Genomic DNA, 16515 nt, shown 5'->3' on the forward strand with positions numbered 1-16515 from the left:
GGGAGGGTGTTCCAGAGGGATGGGGCTGCAGTAATAAAGGCTCTGTCTCCGAAGGTACAGAGTCTAGTGGGAATGGAGAGCAGGCCAGCGTCTGAGGACCGCAGGTTTCGGGGTGGGGTGTATGGATGGAGGAGGTCGGAGAGGTACAGTGGGTCCAAGGCATGGAGGGATTTGTAGGTGAGGAGGATTTTATATTTGATGCAGGACTTAATTGGGAGCCAATGAAGGTGGATGAGGTTTGGGGTGATGTGCTGCCAGGTCTTGGTGTGGGTGAGGACCCTGGCAGCAGAGTTTTGGACATACTGGAGTCTGTCTAAGGTTTAGCTGGGGACCCCAGACAGGACTCCATTGCAGTAGTCCAAACGGGAGGTAATGAAAGCATGTATGACAGTGAAGAGGATGGGTCCAAGCACAAAGCCTTGAGGCCCGCCTTGGTTGACTGGAGCTGGGTCGGAGCGGGAGTTGTTAATGGTGACAAATTGCTTCCTGTGTGAGAGGTAAGACTAAAACCAGGAGAGAGCTGTGCCAGTGATACCAAGGTGATAGGATAGGCGGTTGAGGAGAATGGTATGGGAGATTGTGTCAAAGGAGAGGTCAGGGACTGAGTATGCTGATGTGTCCAGAGTCAGCAGTGGTGAGTAGATAATTTGTGATTTTGATGAGATTAGAGATTAGGAGGGATACAGTAGGCCTAACTGTTCCACTTTTTTATTAAATGGAGTAAATTTATGTAATAATGCCCAAGACTCTCAACACTGTGGTACTGTTGGCTGTGTTATTATCCTAATTAAAGGTGAGGTGTAAGGTGCAGATTGATATTAAAGTGTGCTGACCTCCTGATCCCATTATTTGCAACACTGACTGTTCACTTTATTAGGGACACCTCTCTGACAATGTGAACAGCTCACCCCAGACAGTGAGTCACATATAAATGAAGCAATCAAATAAAACATTCAGATCGGACAGTTCAATCACTGTTTTACTTACATTAATATTATCCAGACTCATTATGTAACTGAGTTTGAGTTCCTTGCAGTGCCAAGTGCCTGTTCTTATTTTCACTAACTAAAGTAACTTTTTCATGCCAACAGCCTGATGCTTGTAAAAAGTGTTTGATGTAATGTAAATGTAATTTAGCACATAATTAGCTCTCCGATATGTTTCATATGGTTCATTTGTAATCACATGATGTCCTCATAATGAGTAGGCTCACCTCACCTGTGATAAACAGCAGGTCAGTGAGGAGTTATTACTACAGTATGACAGAATTATAAACACTGGAGGTGAGGCCTACATGGCCAAAGAGCCTGTTGAATCCTATTGAGATGCCAGACTAAGTCCATTATAATGTACAGGCTGAGGCTATCCAACTAATAGGATTAACCTCAGTACGTACATTTATTAACACAATGCAGCCTATAACTATATTTTACATAAAATACATTTGAATATATTCACATAAGACTGACTTTAGTTAGGCCACTATCAAATGCTGTAGCAGCATAATAATAACAACAACAACAACAAAAACTATAATTTAAGTTACTTTTTGTTTATTTAAACCTTTGCAAAGAGTTAAGAGCTAATTAAACACACGTACATGGTTAGGTTTTGGGAGAGTAAACATTAGGCCATGGATAATGGGGAAGGCAAACAGAGTTCAGGGATGTTTTTTCTTCCGCTACTCCACTTCTCTAAACGCAGGGCTGCAATAAACCAAGCATGAACTGTGTGTGTTTGTATGAACTTCCTCTTGACAGGCGCACTTGTCGAAGCGCAGCCTCTGTCGGTCTGTTCCTTTAAAACCAGAGAGCCCACGCCTCGAAAAGCGGCTTGTTCCGGCTTTGCCCCTTTACATCTTTTTGTCCTTGCTCACTAGATTAAAATAGTGCCCTACGCCGCATCTCCGACAATTACGCACAAGCATTTTTGTTGAACGGTCCGAGGCTGAACAAAACCGCTTCTCGGGCAGAGTAGGATGCATGATGCGTACGGTGCAGCAGCTCTTCGCCTGTGCAGCCCGGTGGTGAGTCTGAGACGCAGTTCAGGCACCATCACCGGCGGAGCGATACCACCATCTCCTCTCAGCCCCGGTTTGTTAAACTGAGAGTGTGTGGCTCACTGTACCTGAGCGAATGTTTCCGTCATGTACAATCGAAAAGGGGGGCAGAGGATCACAACTAGACCAAGGGACCTGTCTTTAATGCTCTGAAATGTAGAGCCATATCGCCCTCGCATCAAGAATTATCTCCCTGGGCTGGCTGCTGCGGTTGTTTTGCAACTGATGAAGATTTTCATTTTTATTTTGATGCGCTTCTGTGGATGTCTTTGAATATGTTTATTCTGGTGCTCTGGTGTAGTGCGTGAGGTAAGTGACTTATCCAGAGGTGCGCGCTACTTTGTCATCCTCCTCAACTCGAGATTTTGTTTCATGTGTGCAAAACCTTTGGGATTTTGATGTCAGATTAGGACTCTTTTCTTGTTTATGTTTTCCTCTGCTGAAAACGAGGGATCATTTAGCAGCAACAGATTTCAGAAATCATATCATTAGACCTGGAACTATTCGGCTACCAGCTCATCATCAATTCCTGCAACTGGTGCTGATGGAATATTATAAGAAGGCTGGTTGTATTGGAATTGTGGGCCCATAGCTCATAGCCACATACGAATGCAAACCAGGGTTTTCTAGAAAGAGTTGCATCAGGCATTGCATGCTGTAAAGCAACATGAAATTGTAGATATGCTGCTGCAATGGTGGAGACTAGTTGATGTTACTCTTCCAGGCATGATGATTGGCATTTGCACAGATGTGACATTTATGGAGGAACATCACTGTTGCTCTCAAAGGGATTCCTGAGCAGCAGCAGAGCAGTTTCCAAGTCCAGGTGTTGCATATTATTTAGCCTTTAGTCTAATGCAGCGCTGACATCATAAAGTTTAGGTATTGAGCAGTTATGTTGTAGTAATGTTGGAGGTTACTCAATAACCTTCTGATTTGCAACAGTAACCTGATATTCTATTAATATTATCCAAGGCTAAAAAACAAACTAAGATTGCATAACTCTTGGGTGCTTCTGTCACTGCAGACATCTCACAGGCATAATAGTACATAGGCTTATATTACATGTGCTGTATAATATAGCAGCTTATGAGCTGTATGGTTGCCCTGCCTACCATACATTCACTACCCCCACACACTGTGATGACAGGCCTCATGAATAAATAATCACACAGACCCACATACCCCCACTGTACACTCAAAAACAAGTGAGCAGACATGAAACAACTGTAGTAATCCTGTGATAAATGAAATAAATAGATACACTATAATAGATACAAAGAAGCATTCCAAATAAATATCACAGGAAAACTAGCTGTTCTGCCACCATTATAGCCTTGTATTACAATTTATTTCTCAAAATGATGTTTAAATTAATACCAAAATATTGTGTGATTATTTTATTGCAGACTACAAGTGCATTTTGTTACTTATACTTCCCAGAATGTATACTGGAGTTTGTGTGCCTGTTGAATCTTTTTAGTGTGTTGCTTTCACTTTACAGTTGATTGGCGCTGCCCCCTTAACTGCTGAAATAGAGAGGAGGGGGGGGTATTTAATTAGCACATTTACAAAAGTGAATCATGAGAAATTAAAATTTTACGAAATAACAAAAACAGACTAATTTAAACAGCGTGTATGAGCTGCACATATTTCTCAAAATAAGTAAACTGCAGTAGTGATTACAGCAGTACTGTCTGAAATTACAGAATGATACCTTTGCTTTGTGCTGATGTGCTTCTTTAATGACAGTAACTCAGTTGTTGAGGAGATTTTGTGAATTATCTGTATTTCAAAGTGAAAACACCAATAATCTGGGTTTACTGCTCACACACACACACACACACACACACACACACACACACACACACACACCACATGGAATGTTCTAATTCAGGGGCCACGGTGACAGTGAGAAGGAGTCCTCATATTACTTCAGATTCCTTTCCCTCAGGTCCAACTCATGCTCTGTGGCGGTGTGTGTGAGATCATCCATCCATTTATTATTTCTTGTGTGGTTGTGTGTGTGTGTGTGTGTGTGTGTGTGTGTGTGTGTGTGTGTGTGTGTGTGTGTGTGTGTGTGTGTGTGTGTGTGTGCGTGTGTGTGTGTGTGTGTGTGTGTGTGTGTGTGTGTGTGTGTGTGTGTGCACATATATCAGAAAGGTTTTTGGATGATATGAGCATGACTGTTTGTCCGTCAGATGATGCATTGCTTGCTCAACCACACTGAGACAGCTTATCCCTTATTGCTGCTACTGATTGTTGTGGATCCATTAACTGGTCAAACGTCTAACTTTTAGATTCTTTATTTAAAATATTTTCTTGCCTTTATTTGGTAATTGATAGTTAAAATTGGCAGGAGAGAGAAAAAGAGGATGACATGCAACACAGATCCTAATGTCAGAATGTGTTTTAAACCACTAGGGCATGATGAGGCCCCAAACACATAGCTGTCAGAGCTAATACATGATGCCAGTTTGTCAAACACATCATAACAGCTTAGTAAGTTTCCCATTTTGTATTTCAATCAGAATGAGGTAAAGATGAATATTTATTATAACAGATATGTGATATTTCTTGGCAGAAAGTCTTTGGCGCTTATAGTCTACAGGGAGATTTTGTCTGGAGTCCAGACACTGGTGGTGGTGGCTGATTATTCTGTTGTCTAGGCTGATGGAGCTGATGGAGCTAAAGAATCTGCAAAGACTGGCGGGGATTGGGAGGTGGAGGGGCGCATTGCCATTTGAATGATTTGCACTGAAATGACAGCTGACAACAACTGAGAGGAGAACAGATTTAAATGGCGTAACAGCCGTAAACATTCCGCTTTCAGCAGCATGAATGTACTAAAGGCAGATAGAGAGAGTCATATTTAAAGGAGGCAGCAGCAGGATGATAGGCTTACAATGTAGGTGTGTCGCTGAGCTATTGGATAGATGAGATCAGCTGATGTGACCAGCTGAGAAGAGCAGGACAGGACAGAAAGGAAAAATTAGTGAGCATGTGCGTGAGGATTAAATTTAGATGTGTGAAAAATAAAGATGCAAAAGTATAGTCTTCCTGACTGAATATATGCTTATGCTTCTTATGTATACTATACTTACTTATGCTTCTCATGCTATAGCTTCATAAACTGATTATTGTTTGGCTTAAAATTGCTCTGCCTTCCGCATAACACAGAACCTATTAGTCACCTTCTCTATACACAGGTTAATGTGGCGCTTCTGTCCCTGACGTGTCTCTCTACAGATACTGGGGTACGATAGAGGTAACTGTGCCAGCTCACTCCACTGGGCCTACAGAAATACTCAAACTGGAGTTGCACAATGAGTAACAGTTAAATGTCATTATGACACAGCAGCACAATCAGAAACCAATGCAACATACACATGCATGTTAAGTGTGACAACCTCATACACACAGTCACATCAATCCATCATTACTACCTATAGCCTCAGGAAGGAACTTGTTTTGGTGGAACATGTGTACGTACAAAAGTTGTTTTAGTCGTGCGAGAGGAAACCCAGATTGGACAGATAGTCTAGCTAGCTGTCTCAATTTACAGATGATACAGCATAGTATCACAATATTTTTCATGGCAATTCTGCATTGATACACGGTCGCCAAGTACCCATCTTTTATTATATACTGTAAATTGTACATGATCATTTTATTTTTTGGTACTAGAATAATGAAAATCAATTGCTTTTTCGATCCACTGGTGGTAATCACAAATTAATAACAAAATGGAAGTGAGATGAACAGAGACATTTATCTTTTTAGATAAAACTAATTATAACTCAACTTCAACATAATTTGAAGTTGGAAAAAGGTAATAATTTGCAATATATCACAGAATATCGCTATTGTTAAAAATTGCAATAATATCGTATTGTGACATAAGTATTGTGATAATATCATATCACGGAGCCTCTAGTGATTCCCACCCCTAATTGCAAGGACTCAAACTCACAAACATGTCATGCTAATGAAAACTGTGCTATCGTTGCACAATAGCCATGTGAAAGATGTTTACCCCCGGGCATGATATTTTGCAATCACTGTAGTGCTCTTAGCCTGTGACAGCATGAGTCTACCTGGTTTATTTCTACCTGACTTTTTGCTGGCAATGTGAGAACATCAACCTTTACCCTTTTAGTTATAATCTCCAAGATCTCCGTTTTGTTCTCTTTGGAGACGGAGCTAACGTCAGTCAGTTGACTGACGTTAGCTCTGTCTGCCCTGTCTGGCGGACCAACCACTCCTGGGTGATGGAAGACATGTCACATACTGTGTCGCCAAAAAAACCCAGTTTGTAATACTGTGCATGTAAGGGCTTTCATCAGTAGGCCATAGGCTCAATCACCATTAATTGTGTTACCTCATTTAGATAGATAGTGACTTAAGCCTAAACCAAAGTCCAAATACCCCTGAAAAGGGAGGATGTGCCAAATATCGTCCTATTGTGAAAATGTTCTTACCTCAATGTTCTGAAAATCACTCTCTTGAGACAATCTCTCTCTTTCTGTCACTCTGTCTTTATGAGACATGCCACAGGAAACTCCAGATGCCCTCCTCCCCCCCCACAGAGGGCGCCAAGGGAGGACTTACTGTCCTTAGCCAGATGATAACTCGCCAACTGTTGGCTGTAAAGACACAATGTACTTCTCATCCTCCGCTCAGTAGAGTGGGTGGCTCAACTGGCCACTGTTTAAGTCTACGAAGCCTTCCTTCAACGATTTAGGGATATTTTGAATATACTGCATTTTTCTTGATGCCTGGGTGTGTTGAAAATGGCACATCCTTTTCCTACACTAAAAACCACGCAACCTGAATTGCAGGCATGAAAGAATAAAAACAGAGCTCATAGGTCTATTTCCTCATCAGTCAGGGAGAGGAGCCTGAAGAGGAAGTTGAGGTCACCTGTCACAAGAACAGACTTATTCATGACTGTGGGGGCTTTTTGTGTGTGGCATGTTTGCATAGGCCTACATACACGAGTAATGGTCCATTCATGCAAGTAATGGAAGTCTTGTGTGCATCATGATATTATGAACTGCTGTGCTGTGAGCTACTTATACATATCATTAATCTAATTGTGGTGAGACAATGTACAGACTTGAATCTAGCCATGTGTGCAGGAATAATTTCTGCACGAACTCAGTCCAGTCCTCGGCGTGTATTCTGCCAGGGACTCTCTGTAAAAAACAGGATGGAGCAGTTGCTCAGAGCAGGAACAGGTGGCTGTCAACGTGACTACAGCCAGTAAATCACGGTGAACAGTTGCCCCCAGAGTTTGCACCACTCGCTAATCTGCGCACACACAGAGGAAGAGAGTTTTATCCGGGCTCACGCGCCAAGATAAAACTTCCCATCTTTATGGTCTCCAAACTTCGCCTGAACCCCTTTCCTCAATCGAGCATTCCCTCACTCTTACCCAGACGGTGGTTCGGCAGTTTGTGGGCTACAATAGCCATAATCGGTGTTATATTTGGGCTCCTCGTAGAAGGAAATATGACGCTTGAGGACAGAGCGGAGCTGTCCACGCGGCCAGGGGGTCACCGCGCACTGTGGGCAGTTTGGAAGGTGCGTAAAACTGGCATTATAACTGGCTACATATTATGATTTAAATCACATTAAAATGCATGTTGTTGTGAAGTCCTGAGTGTATGTGTATACTTTTTCCATTAGACGCCTAGCATGTTCATATATTTTGAGATATGTGATCTATTTGTCATAAAAGGTTGTTTTTTCCAGATGTTGGAGGGGATTTTGTGCACATGTTGATACATGGCTGCACAGGCTCTCAGAATCACACACACACACACACACACACACACACACACACACACACACACACACACACACGCACACTGTTTGCAGAATATTTTTAAAACTGGTAGTCAGTTACCTGAGTTCCTTTGTCCTAGGACAATAATGTCCTTTATACTCTAACTGTGTGTGTGTGTGTGTGTGTGTGTGTTATTTCTCTGGATCTCTAAACCCATTTGAACAGATTCTTTTCCAGTTTATTATGGCGCCTGTTCTGTGAGGGCACCAGCTGTCATTTTGGTGAGCAGTTTGAACAGATGCAACAGGTGTTGGCTGTCTGCACGCTGTGTGTAAAACACTTTGCATAATGGAGTCAGAAGGATGTTTTTTTTGTGTGTGTATTTTATGTAAGGTTTTCCTTTTGGTTAGTTGGATGATGCATTAAATAGCACACAGGAGGTCATGGAAAAAGTATAAAAAATATCGTATTGTACAGCGCTGTTATGTAAGAAGAAGAACCTTTGCTGGTATGAAATATTTTTAAAAAAACGTACAAAGTGGAATATTTGAGTAAACGTGACAAGAAATGAGAAAGTTCACAATCTTAGTAAAGCATGAAGAGAGCCGATTTAGATCTTATAATGTTAACTTCTCCCACATATCTGTCTGTGCATTTGTTCGTTCAGTGGATCCTTTGTCATACCCATTATTACTTTTTTCCCACTTCACTTCGCTTATTAGCATCTTCTTCTTCTTCCATATGGATGTTTACGTTTTGATGCTACTCTAAATAAGCTCTAAAAAGTAGTGTTGTGTATAGAGATGTACCGATGCCAGTATCGGTATCGGCTCCGATACTGCCTAAAACACTGGTATCGGTATCGGGAAGTACTGTAGTTTATGCACCGATCCGATACCACGTAATAAAGCCCTAAAGAAAATCTACGTTAAAGTAGTTTATGTATGTTCTTTTTCCGTTAAAACTGACTGTAAAACTGCATAATAAAAGAAAGTTCTGTGGCATTCATTGTTTGAGTTTGTTCATGTTTCACAAAGAGTTTAACCTGAGCCAGACCGACAACAAAGATAGAAATCATATCACATCCATACAGGGATAGTAGTATACAGTTGTTAAAACATAATAAAATATATGACACACTGGTATCGGATCGGTACTCGGTATCGGCCGATACTCAAGTTCAGGTATCAGAATCGGTATCGGGAAGCAAAAAATGGAATCGGGCCATCTCTAGTTGTGTATCTTTATTTCAGCTTGTCTGTCTCACGGTGTGGCATTGTGCCCAGGTGGATACAGTCTTGCAAACTGTGCTCATCAAAATAAAAAAAACTGAATGAGAGCTTTAGTTGTAAAAGATGTTTGGGAACATTTGACATAAACAAAAACTTTGGCCTACAATTGTCTCCACCACTATTCTTGAATAATCTATTACTTTATGCATTCTAGAAAAGAAAAGAACTCTCAAATATTTGGTTTACTGTAATTTAAATAAACGTTATAAAATACATTTTGTTTTTCTATGAACTTTTGTTGTTATTGTGATCTTTTATGATGTGTCCCATCCAAGTTGGTAATGAGATGAGAGAAATATAGACCTGGACTTAATATTGTACAAATTGTGTTCACAGCAAGGCCTTTTAATGTAATATGTGTTGAGACTTGGCAATTCATTATTTTAGGACAGGGAGAGAGCGCTTTTATTGCCTACATCAGATTAAATAAATGTATGACTTTTATGGCGAGAGCGGCTGAAGATTGCCTGTGTACTTAGCTCAGCTCAATGCTTATTGCACTTGAGTAATGATGTGTATGCTACTCCTTTAGTAGCTGGACACCATTTCATTGTCTTTTAGCTTTTACAAAGTCCTTACCACTTACTGTCTGCATATATGTGTATAAATTGTATATATTTTCTAATGTCGATCCTATAGTTTTTGTCTACTTGATAATGCATCATAGCAAAAGTATTGTTGATATTTAAAGCTATGGTAGCAGGCGACAAATCTTTTATGGCAAGCAGCTGAATATAAATACGAACAGAGTGCACATGCACATAATGAATTCTAATGGGCCCTATAACCAAATCATAACAATGTAAGTTGTAATTGTGGACGTTTACGCATTCTATGTTTCACATTCTTTTATTTTCTTCCCATTATTTAAATTTGATATGTTTTGTTTGCAAATTCCAGAGTGTAATGCTTTTCTTTTGTAGCTATAATTGAAATTATGTTATGGTAATGACAAGCACACGGTGATGATTCTTAATATGTTGAGTCAAGCCATGTGGTGGATTATCTAAAGTGCTTTATTATGACAGGTTAGTGCTGAAACAATTTGTCGATTAATGAAGTAGTAAACTGTCAGAATCAGCTTTCAAAATTTGAACAAGCGTTTTTATTATTAACAAATATATACATATTAGTCAAGCTCTACATTTTTACAGTAATGTGTCAACATGTGTCTTTACAAAATCACTGCTACATAACTTTCCTATTCCTCACTGGCGAGCAGGAGCTGTTGTCGGGGCTCGTTGACATGCATTCCCCCTGAGCTCAGCGACGCCTCCCTCGGTGGTGTGGTGTCAGGATGCCAGTGCAGGCGGCCCAGTGGACAGAGTTCCTGTCCTGTCCCATCTGCTACAATGAGTTTGACAGCAGCGGCCACCAGCCCATCAGCCTGGGCTGCTCCCACACGGTGTGTAAGACCTGCCTACACAAACTGCACCGCAAGGCCTGCCCCTTTGATCAGACGCCAATCAGCACCGATATCGACCTGCTGCCAGTCAACTGTGCCCTGCTGCAGCTGGTTGGTGCTCAGGTGAGTCGAGAGGAAAGAATTGTCAAAATATTCTTTGGGTGTATGCATCTTGTGTGTGCTCATGACATGTGTGTCTCAGGTCCCAGATAAGCAGCCGGTGAGCCTGAGCAGTGCAGCAGAAGTTGAGAACTACGAGGTGTGCAAGGTGTGCGTGGAAGAGCTGGCTCTCTACCTAAAACCTATCAGCGGAGCAAAAGGTTTGTTTGTGTGTGTGTGCAGTTATGTATGCCTGTTTTTGTGTTTTAAATGGTACCCTTTAGAGTTTCAGACTTGTGGACATCTGTGAAAGAGAATGAAACCCTTCGTACTGAATGTGCGTGGGCCGCAGTTAAGCTGCCTGTGCAACTTGGCTTTCATGTTTCTCACACTTCTCATGACGCCTGAAAGCTGTATTTGTATGGCACTGAGAGAATGTTCAGCTCTCTGTGTAACCAGACAAGAAAGATTTACTTCACTGAAATTGACCAGTTGTTTCCAGTTGTTCGATCAGACAATTCTGGGTGACGGTGCTGTGGTAGCATTCATTTTTTTTCGCCGAATTCGATCATTTGGGCAATTAACACTTCGTTGCATATGCTCTGGTTCCCTAAGAAACATAAACCACTGGTGGGAGATTAGATGCATGATGAACATTATCCATTCTATGAAGAGGCTTTAAATCCACATACAGAGCTGGTTGTAACATATTTTAACTAAGAGTTCATTTAAGACTGAATCCATTAAATAAATTAAAAAAATGACTCATAACTAAAGTAAATGTTATAATTGTGTTGAAGTTCCACATTGTTTTACCACAGCGCTGTCACCATTTGCAGGTGTGGCGAATCTGAGTCCGAGCGTGCTCAGCCGGCCAATGCAGAGGAAGCTGGTGACCTTGGTGAACTGCCAGCTGGTGGAGGAGGAGGGCCGTGTGCGGGCAGTGCGGGCAGGCCGGTCGCTGGGGGAACGAACCGTAACCGAGCTCATCCTGCAACACCAGAACCCCCAGCAGCTCTCTGCCAACCTCTGGGCAGCAGTGAGGGCACGGGGCTGCCAGTTCCTGGGACCTGGTGGGTGTGAATGACATACAGCATACACCTTTCAGTGATATGAACATCTTGCACATAGATGTGTGAAGCAAGGCAATACATGTGATTAGTAAGACATTTGAATGTAACGCATGAATTGTTAGGCAGATTACACGTGTCTAAAGGTGATACATGCTGTTGTGAACTTTTTGAGGCACTATAATTTAAAAGATGTCTCTTGATACTGACTTTTGTAGCCTGTAAAATGTACAGGTAAGAGCTGTGTGACAGGTTTGAGAACAACAAAGTGTCATCTTGCTTTTATTTCTTTCTTGTATAGAGAACCTTTAAATACAAAGAATATAATTCACACTAGTATTACAGCATTGTTAATTTCCATATAGCTTGATTTGGATATTTCTGCTGTAATGATTTAATGTAATTTGGTTGCATTTTAAATTACCTGTTTACAGTAGATTGCCTCATCAAACTGACTGCTGGTGCTGGTACCCAGTGTCCTGTGATGATTACTCATAGGGTAGATTCTGACAGGGAAAGTGTTTTTCTTCATGATAACAGAATTAGTTTCTGAGGACACCTGGTTCTAAAATGGTTATTTGATTGATATGTTGGATTAAAATATGTATTCTCACCTCCTCCCACCATTCTCACCTCTCCCTGCCATCTGCTGTATCTCTACATCTCTTCCTCAACAGCTATGCAAGAAGATGCTCTGAAGCTAGTTTTACTGGCTCTGGAGGACGGCTCAGCTTTATCCAGGAAGGTGTTGGTATTGTTTGTAGTCCAAAAACTTGAGGCTCGGTTCCCCCAGGCCTCCAAAACCAGCATAGGGCACGTGGTGCAGCTTCTCTACAGGGCTTCCTGCTTCAAGGTACGTGCAACATGAATGAGGATACATACATAGAAACACATCAAACACATACAAATGTGCACATGCACCGACATGTGAGCAAGCTGCACTATTAAATTCTTCATGAAAAAAAGAAGCTAACCACAACTCTTTGAAATGTGATCTACGTCAAACTGAACAAAAGAACTTCAGTTTGCTGCTCTCCCAAGAACGCAAGCCATAATAAATGACCTGATTAAAAGAAGGGTATTTAAATAGATCCTCATTTACCACCACATATCCCTTTACTGCAGAGATAGTGCTTTAAATGAACACCCTTTTTATGTCAGCAGTTTTCCAAAACTTTTATTCTTGTCAGTTTACATATAATAGTTTCAATTTAATAAACTCAAAATTAGTTAAAGTGTCTGAGTGAGTTTCGAAAAACCCCTTTTAAAATGTAGATTGAGCTCTTAACATGACCCTGTCTGACATTAAAGTATTATACATATACTGTATACAGTATGTGTTGCCCATACTGATATCGTATATTGCATAAAAGTCATATCTGTAACGAGGACATAAGCATCTGTGGATATATTTTCTATGCATGCGTGTGTGTATTTCTGTGCCTGTTATCTGATTACAGACATTGCTGGTAGGGCAGAAATGCCAGCTATCTGCTCCTGATGTAACAGCAGTCTATATTTGCTCTTGTTGCCCCGCCTTGCAGGACAGAGACAGACAGCTCAGAGATGCAGAGAAAGATAGTGCATGAATACAGAGAGAAAACAGACAGAGGATGGACAGCAGCAAGAGCTCCAATAATGATGAAATCTGATTCTTTTGGGTTGTGATTTTGACTGTATTAACAGATTTGTAAGTGATACAGCAGCTGGTTGTGTGTGTTGGTGTCTTATGATGATTGCTCATAGGGCAGATTCTGAGCAGGGGGGAATCCCTTTGTCTGATCTGAATTTGAGTTTGTGAGTCTGAAGACACCACATACTGACAATCTGACTGGTCGGTAAATTTGGTTACATTTATTTGGAAAATTGCAAGGATGACTCTTAGCCTCCCATACAAAAATACTGTTTCATTTTAAAGGAATAAGTCACCTCAAAATGAATATTTCATTATGGCATTAGTTACTCCAGTGTCACTGGTTAACGCTGTAATGTAATACACACTGAGGGCAAAATGCAAGTTCTGCACCCTATTCATTTTTTAAAAGTACATTATAAGTACATACTCTCAGATAACAAATCAGATTTTCTGCCCAAATAAACAAATACTTTCTTGAATACAATAAAAAAAAAGAATCTAACATCAGGCGCCTGGATAGCTCAGTTGATAGAGCAGGCACCCATATATAGAGGTTTCCTCCTCGACACAGTGGGCCCTGGTTCGACTCTGACCTGCGGCCCTTTGCTACATGTCATTCCCCCTCTCTCTCCCCTTTCATGTCTTCAGCTGTCCTGTCAAATAAAGGCCTAAAAATGCCCAAAACATAATCTAACTTTTCATGCCAGCCAAAATGTTTACATTTTTGTTTCAAAATTATCAGTCGTGTATGGTACAAGGAGTTAAGTTTCATTTTGGGGTGAAGTGAAAGATTCTTTTATCTGGTTCTGAATCTGTATCAAGGACAAAGGTCTTACAAAAGATAATAATCCTTCCATACCCTCCTTCTCTTCCTCGTCTTTCTTCACACTCTCCTGTCTCTCAATTCCCCCTCTTCCTTATTCTCTCTCCGTCCTTCGTCTGTCAGGTGACTAAGCGTGATGAAGACTCCTCACTGATGCAGCTGAAAGAAGAGTTTCGAACATACGAGGCTCTCCGGAGAGAACATGACGCACAGATCGTCCACATCGCCATGGAGGCGGGCCTACGAATTTCACCTGAGCAGTGGTCTTCTCTGCTGTACGGAGATCTGGTCCACAAGTCACATATGCAGTCCATTATTGACAAGGTGCCAGTATGATTCATATGCCAATTAGGCTGTCATTCCACTTGCCATATAAGTTTCAGCATTCATTATTAATGAACTCAATTTGGAAATTTCACACGGTGGGTATAACAAGCCTCTAGAGAACGAAGTCACGGGACAAATACATTCGTCTTTTCTTTATTTATTTTTTGAAAACTCACTCTCCGTTTCTATCTTCTGCTCCAGTTGCAGTCTCCAGAGTCGTTTGCAAAGAGCGTTCAGGAGCTGACGATTGTTTTGCAGAGGACGGGAGACCCAGCCAACCTTACCAGCCTTAGACCACACCTAGAGCTACTAGCCAACATAGACCACAACCCAGGTAATTCTGTTTGTTTAACTGTATTCATCTGAATGCATGCGAATGATTTTGAATGAGTCACACTTCTCAGAATAAAAGGGCTTGTTCTGTTACACAAAGAACAGTTTAAAAGTGAAGAAAATGGGCACGTTGTGGCACTCACATACCAAAATGCAATTAAAAAGCAAAAAAGAGAAGATTAAATATACAGATTCATTTTGTGTGTTTATTTAGACATGCAGGGTTTGAGTTTAAAATATTATGGCACTCAGAAATGTATTCTGAATTGTAGTTTCTTGGTTAAACTTAATTATTATATTATCATGAAACAACTATTGGATGGATTGCCATGTTGCCCTTTTCATGTAGCCCCTCTGGTAAAATGTGTCCAGTAGGCTACTTTGTATTATGAGTAAATACCTGCAAAACTACATTTTGATCAGCCTCAGCTGTACTTTGTGTAAAGTGCTATTTAGCAAACATTAGCATGCTAACATGCTAAACTAAGATGGTGAACATGGTAAACCACAACCTAAACATAGGCATGTTATAGCATTGTCATTGTGAGCACCATGTTAGCATGCTAATGTTAGAGTTTCGCTCAAAGCACTGCAGTGTTGTAACCTTTATTCATACGGGGGCACCATCATATACATACTCTTCTTTTGCTGTCCTTTTTAGTTAGCATACTGTATAATGGATATAATGACAAAAGTGTGTGTGCCCTGTACGTCAGCTAGAGAGTTTGCCCTGATTTAATGGTATCAGGATGTCTAATCTCAATTTATGTCGGATACATGTAAAATTCTGTCTAGGTCTAAGCCTTTATGAGACCCTGTACAGTGATAAGAATCTCTTCTTAACAGACTCTGTTATTGATCTGTGTGCAGATGCCCCGGCACCATCATGGGAGGAGCTGGAAAGTGTGATGCTGGCTGTGAAGTTGGTGGTTCATGGACTAGTGGAATTCATACAGAACTTCAGCAAAAAGAGCCACGATGCTCCCCAGGTACACTGATAGGATGAGATTGTACCAGTTATGTTAATTAAAATAGACAACAGAACAATGCAAGAAATGTGAGGAGCTGAAGGAAATGTGCGAGATCATAAACATAATATTTGCCCAGTGGAAAAGTGCAGAAAAGTAAAGGGGATAAGTACTACTAACTCACTACATATCTTCAAGAACTCACTATTATCCCTTCTCAAATCATCATGTTGCTGTCTTTAATGGTATTGTCAGATAATGCAGCTACAAAGACTGAAACTGGTCACTAACAGTACATACAATATAGTGGAGTGAATAGTGGCTGAAGCTCTCCTGTGTGTCAGTATCAGCTCTTGTCAAACAATAAACAGAGAATGAAGTTTAAAACAAACATTAAATACAAGAAGTCCAGACACAGATAATTGCAAGCTATATATGAGTAGGCCTACATTCAGAATATATATAGTTTACTTTTTGTTTTTTGGCTTTTTTAATACAGCCACAATACAAACACTGTGTACCACAAAGGTGATTATATCAAATATCATATTTTTTTATTTTTATGGTGTTCTGTCCACACCTGTCTGTGGAGTTTGACGTGGGACATCATTCATTTGTGCCAGCACAGTGTCTTTGACATTTGTTTGACATCCATCTTGAAATTTTGAGATTTTTCCCTTTCAACATCTACAGTAATGAGTTGTAACAGTCT

General features: G+C 40.7%; 1 protein-coding gene across 3 annotated transcripts in view; it reads left to right on the forward strand.

The window, feature by feature from the left end:
• Nucleotides 1-1851: 1851 nt before the first annotated feature.
• rc3h2 (ring finger and CCCH-type domains 2) overlaps nucleotides 1852-16515 on the forward strand; it is a 28334-nt gene continuing 13670 nt past the window's right edge. For 2 of the 3 annotated variants that reach the window (XM_078270911.1, XM_078270912.1), the window contains exons 1-8: nucleotides 1852-2368; nucleotides 10365-10670; nucleotides 10750-10867; nucleotides 11486-11719; nucleotides 12394-12569; nucleotides 14299-14499; nucleotides 14704-14836; nucleotides 15682-15824. In XM_078270911.1, coding sequence (XP_078127037.1) covers nucleotides 10440-10670; nucleotides 10750-10867; nucleotides 11486-11719; nucleotides 12394-12569; nucleotides 14299-14499; nucleotides 14704-14836; nucleotides 15682-15824 — 1236 coding nt within the window. In that variant the 5' untranslated portion in view covers nucleotides 1852-2368; nucleotides 10365-10439. The remainder of the gene's footprint in view (nucleotides 2369-10364; nucleotides 10671-10749; nucleotides 10868-11485; nucleotides 11720-12393; nucleotides 12570-14298; nucleotides 14500-14703; nucleotides 14837-15681; nucleotides 15825-16515) is intronic. The other variant, XM_078270913.1, reaches the window with a different exon arrangement.

The sequence above is a fragment of the Sander vitreus genome, chromosome 16 (genome assembly GCF_031162955.1).
Source record: "Sander vitreus isolate 19-12246 chromosome 16, sanVit1, whole genome shotgun sequence".
Classification (NCBI taxonomy): domain Eukaryota; kingdom Metazoa; phylum Chordata; class Actinopteri; order Perciformes; family Percidae; genus Sander; species Sander vitreus.